This window comes from Macaca fascicularis, chromosome 2, assembly GCF_037993035.2.
Source record: "Macaca fascicularis isolate 582-1 chromosome 2, T2T-MFA8v1.1".
NCBI lineage: Eukaryota > Metazoa > Chordata > Mammalia > Primates > Cercopithecidae > Macaca > Macaca fascicularis.
The window spans coordinates 2458289-2464288 of record NC_088376.1 but is presented as its reverse complement, the minus strand read 5'-3'; the positions used below and the strand labels follow the sequence as shown (position 1 = coordinate 2464288).

The following is a 6000-nucleotide window of genomic DNA, read 5'->3' as shown; positions in this document are numbered from 1 at the left end:
AGCGGGGAGGAAGCCCGGCGGCTGCTGACTCCCTCGGACCTGGACCCAGCCCCAGCCCGGCCCCAGCCAGCCCCGACGGCGCCATGCGGGGCCCGAGCCGGGCCCTGTGGCTGCTCCTGGCTCTGCGCACCGGTGAGGCCCCGCCGTGAGCGCCGAAGGCGGGCGGGTCCTGGGCCTGGAAATGTGCCTGAGCCCGCGGCTCTGGGGGAGTGAGGAGGGGACGCAGGGGCTCGGGGTGGAGTGAGGACGGCGGAGGGAACTAGCAGCGAAGCGCAGACGGGGATGTCTGGAAGGCTTCTTGGAGGAGGCGGCCTTGAGCCGGGCCTTGAAAACGTCCGGCGCTCCAGGGAAAAGCGCGGGCCGAGGCGTGGCGGGGAGGCCGCGGATGTGGAGAGGAGCTCCCCGAGGGCGGCCCCTCCTGACGGGCGCGGGAACTCAGGACGACTGTGGGGCCAGAGCGGCTCTTTCCCCCGACCCCGCGGGAGAAGACTCAGAGGGACTGACCCGGAGGGGCGCGGGGTCCGCCCGAGGGGGCCTTGCACATGCAGGACGGAGGTGGGGGCGGAGTCTGGGTCCCGTCGCGTCGGCGCCCCAGGGAGTCGGGCCCGGGATGGTGGGACGGGAGGCGGGACCTCGGGGAGCGGCGCGCGGGGGTCGCAGGCGGCCACCGCCGCGGGGATGGAGCTCGCGGCACCGCTGTGGCCGCAGGCGACGCACTCATCGATGCAAACAGTGAAGCCACGACCAGCCGCCGTCTGAACTTTGCCGTTTCCCGCCCGGGAGCTTGGAGCGCTGCGGAGGGGAGGCCAATTCGACTTTCCAGGGCGCCGCCGGGAGTGGGGAGGGGAGGGCTGTGCAGGAAGCTGCAGTCTCGGCCCTCGGACTGGTGGGGCTGCCACAGGAGGGTGACCTGGTTGCAAGGGGAGTCATGCGTTTCCCTCCAGCACAGGCCTCTGGCAGTGCTTGGCTGGGGCAGGGTGATTGGCAGAGGAGCTAAGGCCTGAAAGTCTTCAACCCCAAGGGGCTCCAGCACCCCTTCCTCTGGGGCCCTAGCCTGGAGCTCTCGGGGACCCTGACCCGGTCAGATCCTGAGGCATAAACAGAAGTCCCCTGAGGATCTGTGTGTCTTGGGCTCTCTGTGTGCGTTTCCTTTCTACACAGAAGGTGGGGCTTTTTATCTGCTTTATCGGAAGATGAAGCAGGCTCCGAGAGGCTTGAACCCACCCTGATGGGTCCTCAGTCTCCCCTCTGTGCCTGCCGCCTTCCCTTGGCAGGGCCTGGCACTGTGCCCACCGAGGGTGGGTTTGCAGCCAGCGTAATCGCAGACACTCCCCGAGGGTGCAGGGCTCCCGGAGGGCAGTCCACCCCACAGCCCCCTCACCTCACTCTCCTGTCACAGTTCATAAGAAAGGCCCAGGGACACTGCTGGGTGAGGGAACCCACACGAGCTCGCTCTTTGGGAGGCCTGGAGAAGGGAAGGAGCTTCCGCTTCCAGGGCCTGCCGAGACTCCCTAGCCAGTGCTCCCACCAGGTAGGGGTAGCTGAGAAGCGACCTGTAGACCTTCCCACACCTCTGTAAAGGGCCGGGTTCTGGGGCATTCCATTTGCCAGCAGCCGTGCCCCTGGTCAGAGAGGCCCTGAGCACAGGAATACCAGCCCTTCCCCTGTCTCTGTGCCTGTGGGAGGGCAGGGCGGCCGTAGAGGACTGGCTCTCCAGGCGGATGGGCTCACACAGAACTGCTGGAGCCCCCCTCCATGGTGGGCCGGGACTGGGCTTGGTGGGGGAGCTGGGCCTCACAGTTCCCTGCCCGCAGTGCTCGGTGGCATGGAGGTGCGGTGGTGCGTCACCTCAGACCCGGAGCAGCAGAAGTGCAGCAACATGAGCACGGCCTTCCGGGAAGCGGGCATCCAGCCCTCCCTCCTCTGCGTCCAGGGCACCTCGCCTGACCACTGCATCCAGCTCATCGCGGTGAGTCCTCTCCGTTCCGCCCTGCCGGAAAACAGGGCTCTGACTCAGGAGGGAGCACACAATAGCCTCATTCAGCCGGAAAGGAGCCGACCCTGCCCTGCCGGGCCCAGCCGATAGGATCTCCCGAGTCTCCCCGGCAATGAGGCCAACTCGCCTGCCGCGGGGCCCAGGCCAGGAGGTGGGAGCCTCAGGAGGACCCGCTGCTCAGAGGGGCGCCAGCAAGGAAAGGCGTCTGAGAGGCTTCCCTTCCACAAGGCCCCTGCCAGGAGGCCCAGAGGGTGGTGACCCCTCAGTGGCCGCAGGTGGCTGCTTGCTCATTTTGCCATGGGGCTTTCCAGAATGGGGCTTGTGTGGTTTCTGGGAAGGAGGAGCGGGGGCTGGACTCCCAGGTGGCTGAGTATGGGGTAGGAAGGCAGGTCTGCTGAGACCGGCTGAATGACACTGACAGTCCTCAGAGGCACCATGAGGGAGTGGCGTCCCACCCCCCGGGTGGGCGCAGAGAGAGCTGGCTTTTCATTCCAGCTCTGCCCCCAGTATGCCCCCAAGACCTCATCCAATCATAGGCCCACAGTGGGGCCAAGGCTGTGGGTCAGGCTCCATGTGAGGGCAGAAACCGCAAGCACAGACCGTCTTAGAGAAAAAAAGCTGGAAAACCTAGGGTGGCCGTAGAGGCGCAGGGTGGAGGGACAGAAAGCGAGGGAGACACTTTTCACTGCCTGCCATTTTCTACTATCTGATTATTTTACTAGGATATCTGAGTCCTGCAAAACTAATGATTAGTATTTTTTTAAATAACATTATTAGGAAAACAAGGTGAATCCTTGGCCTGGGAAAGGGGGAGAGCCCTGAGCTCTGGTTGGGCTCCAGGGCCAGATAAGAACAGCACAGCCCTCCGGGCCTTGGGGTGGGGCCCCAGGCCATCTGGTTGGTGTCCCAGGTTCTTTGCTGAACAGGCCGGCTGGGCCAGGCTTGGCTGAGCCACGTTTCCTTGCAGGCCCAGGAGGCTGACGCCATCACTCTGGATGGAGGAGCCATCTATGAGGCGGGAAAGGAGCATGGCCTGAAGCCCGTGGTGGGCGAAGTGTACGATCAAGGTAGGAGGGTGCAGTGGGAGGAGAGAGGATGGGCTGTGCTCCCCAGGCTGCCCTTGCTGGGCCTGGCCTGAGCTGACCATCAGCCCTGTCCACAGAGCAGTCCTGGAGTCCCAGCCAGACGAACGCCCTAAGTCTCTCTGAAATTCCCCAGGGGCGAGAGCTCCGGACACAGAGAGCTGCCCCAAGTCTGCTCTTCCCCACAGGGAGCCCTGCAGCCCCCTAGCCTGTGCCCACTCAGTTCTTACTGCGGGCTGCCCCGGGCGTGGTGCTGTGCCGGGCCTGGTGCGGTGCCGGGCGTGGTGCTGTGTGTGTAACTGCCTGGGGTGAGCAAGGTGTCCTTCATGCCGAGCCACCTGCACACTCAGGGCCTCCCTGTCAGAAGCTTGGCTCTGGGTAGGGAGGTGCTGCCTGGCAGCCGCACAGCTCAACAGACCCAGCGCTTCCCCTTCCCATGACTTCTGTGACCTTGGCCAACCGCCACTTCCCGGACTGTAAAATGGGGATAGTAACACCTGCACTGTCACCCAGACTAAATGAGCCAGGCCGTGTGTCCACCTGATGTGGTACGTGCTGGAAAGCGTGAGTTCCTTTGCCCAGTGCCCGCATCACACACGGGACCTGCCTCCAGCTCAGCCTGCTCCTGCGTCTCCCCCATCACCTCTGCTTGGCCGGCGCCTGGCCTCCATCACAGTCCAGCGCAACTGTCACCTCCTCCAAGGTGCTCCCTGAGCCCCTCCCTCCCTGGAGCGGGGCCTCTTGCCTGCACCCCCACGGCCTCTGCAAGCCTCTGCCTGCTCAGTCTCGTTAGTCCCCAGAGGAGGGTCCAGTCTTCCCCTGCGTCTATCCTCTGGAACTCCACACAGCGTCTCGCTTGGAGACAGCACTGGCCGGTTCCTTGTTGAATTAATGACCATCCAATGACACACAGCACAGTCCAACCCTGCACACCCATCAGCCAGAACTAGCTCTGCTCCCAGGCCCCGCACCTCTTCCTCTTTAATTAACTCCATACCTCTGCTAAGCACCTGCCACCCGCTGGTCTGAGCATGGAGCCGTAAACAAAGAGACCTTGCTGCTCTCACAGAGCAGAGTAAACACACACAACTCTACAGTGACACGTGTGGGGGTGCTGTGAGGAAAAGGAACAAACACACACAACTCTACAGTGACACGTGTGGGGGTGCTGTGAGGAAAAGGAACAAACACACACAACTCTACAGTGACACGTGTGGGGGTGCCGTGAGGAAAAGGAAAGGGCAGGACAGAGCAAACGAGGGTTGCGGAGAAACCCACTGAAATAGAGCAGGCAGGACGGTGCTCTGCGGAGGCGACGGGCAAGCTGAGCCCCGCAACGATCTCAGGCGGTCCAGGGAATGGGAAAGAAACAAGGTGGGTGAGTCAGAGGATGGCACCAGATGAAGCTACTTAGGTTGGTGGGGGCAGACCCTGGTGGGCAAGAAGGAACACTGACTTGATGTTCTAGAACCCAACTTCGTTCTGATATGGCCTCCCACACCACCCGGCAGTTTGTGCGTGCGTGTATGCCTGTGTGTGTGCGCTCGTGCAGTGGGAGACCCTCTGGTCATCAGTTCCCATAGCTGCGTCGTCTGTGTTTTGCCTGAACTGCCCCTTGGAGCCACCTTGGCGCAGGGGAACATTTCACAAGGCTGCAGAGCCCTGGCCCACCACACGCACCCTGCAGCCTTGAGGGTCGTGAGTGACTTGGGACCACGTTGCTAGGTGTCTCTGTCTCTCTGTCTCTGCCTCGTCTCACTCTCCTCCAACCCCCTCAGCACCAGGAAATCGCCTCTCCTCATCTGGGGAAGCCTCTCGCCTGCTCCCCTGCTCGTCCTAGCCACCCTTCTTCCCATGGCCCTGATACCGTTCCCTCAAACCCTCCAAGTTCTCCTAGGGGCCTAGGCTTTTGGAAAGCAAGGACTTGCTGGCTTCTTCTGCTTTCTGTCCAGCTAAATAACTCCCCTGATGTGAGCAAATGTGAACCAGCTAAGCACCAGCTGCTTAGGAAGAGGGGGAACTCAGTGAATACATCAGTATCTCAGGATCGTATCTACCTCAAGAGGCTAGAGGGCAGGGTCTCGTAGTACATGTGGATTAAGCCCACTTGCTGTCTTGGTAACGAGAATGCTATGCACACATCCATGATGTACAGCCATGCTCCGTGCACACACCTCTCCCACAGCCGGCCTCGGCAGGGTGCTGGTGCAGCCTCCCTTGAGGCCTCTCCCTGCTGCCCTCACCCGCTCCCCTCCCCTCCTAGAGGTTGGCACCTCCTATTACGCCGTGGCTGTGGTCAAGAGGAGCTCCCAAGTGACCATCAACACCCTGAAAGGCGTGAAGTCCTGCCACACGGGCATCAATCGCACAGTGGGCTGGAACGTGCCCGTGGGCTACCTGGTGGAGAGCGGCCGCCTCTCGGTGATGGGCTGCGATGTACTCAAAGGTAAGGGCTTTGGGCTGGGCAGGAGGGTCCCCAGGCCTCCCACTCCTTTCCTTGGGATGCTTTCCTTTCCATGCTTGTCGCTTCACTGGGCAGCCTCCCTCCAGCCTCACCGCCATTCTTCATCCCTGGAAGGCGTAGCAACCTCCTCCGCCTCCCCGCACCGTCCACTCTGCCGCCGGCCCTGCGTGCCGCCACGTGACTTCCTGCTTGCTTGGCCCCTGTGGGCACCATTCTTGCTCACCCCTCACGGCGCCCCACATGACGGTCAGGCCCAGGCCCAGCCCATGAGTGGGAGGCAGTGAATCCCCCAGGAGTGCTTCCCACGCTGTCTAGAAATGTGTCCTCAGCTTTACAGGACCAGAAATGCTGTTTTTTCAGGACCCAAACAAGGTGTTGACTTGCACCCAGAAAGCCCCCAAGTGGCTCATCAGCCCAACCAGCCGTGTAAACCCACGAGAGCCTGGAAGCCGCACCCT

The 6000-nt window shown here is 62.3% G+C and overlaps 1 protein-coding gene across 3 annotated transcripts in view; it reads left to right on the top strand.

Annotated features, from left to right (window-relative positions):
• MELTF (melanotransferrin) overlaps positions 1 to 6000 on the top strand; it is a 28654-nt gene continuing 22654 nt past the window's right edge. For all 3 annotated transcript variants that reach the window (XM_065539663.1, XM_045387249.2, XM_015444829.3), the window contains exons 1-4: positions 1 to 132; positions 1815 to 1969; positions 2964 to 3063; positions 5342 to 5524. In XM_065539663.1, the coding sequence (XP_065395735.1) occupies positions 84 to 132; positions 1815 to 1969; positions 2964 to 3063; positions 5342 to 5524 (487 nt within the window). In that variant the 5' untranslated portion in view covers positions 1 to 83. The remainder of the gene's footprint in view (positions 133 to 1814; positions 1970 to 2963; positions 3064 to 5341; positions 5525 to 6000) is intronic.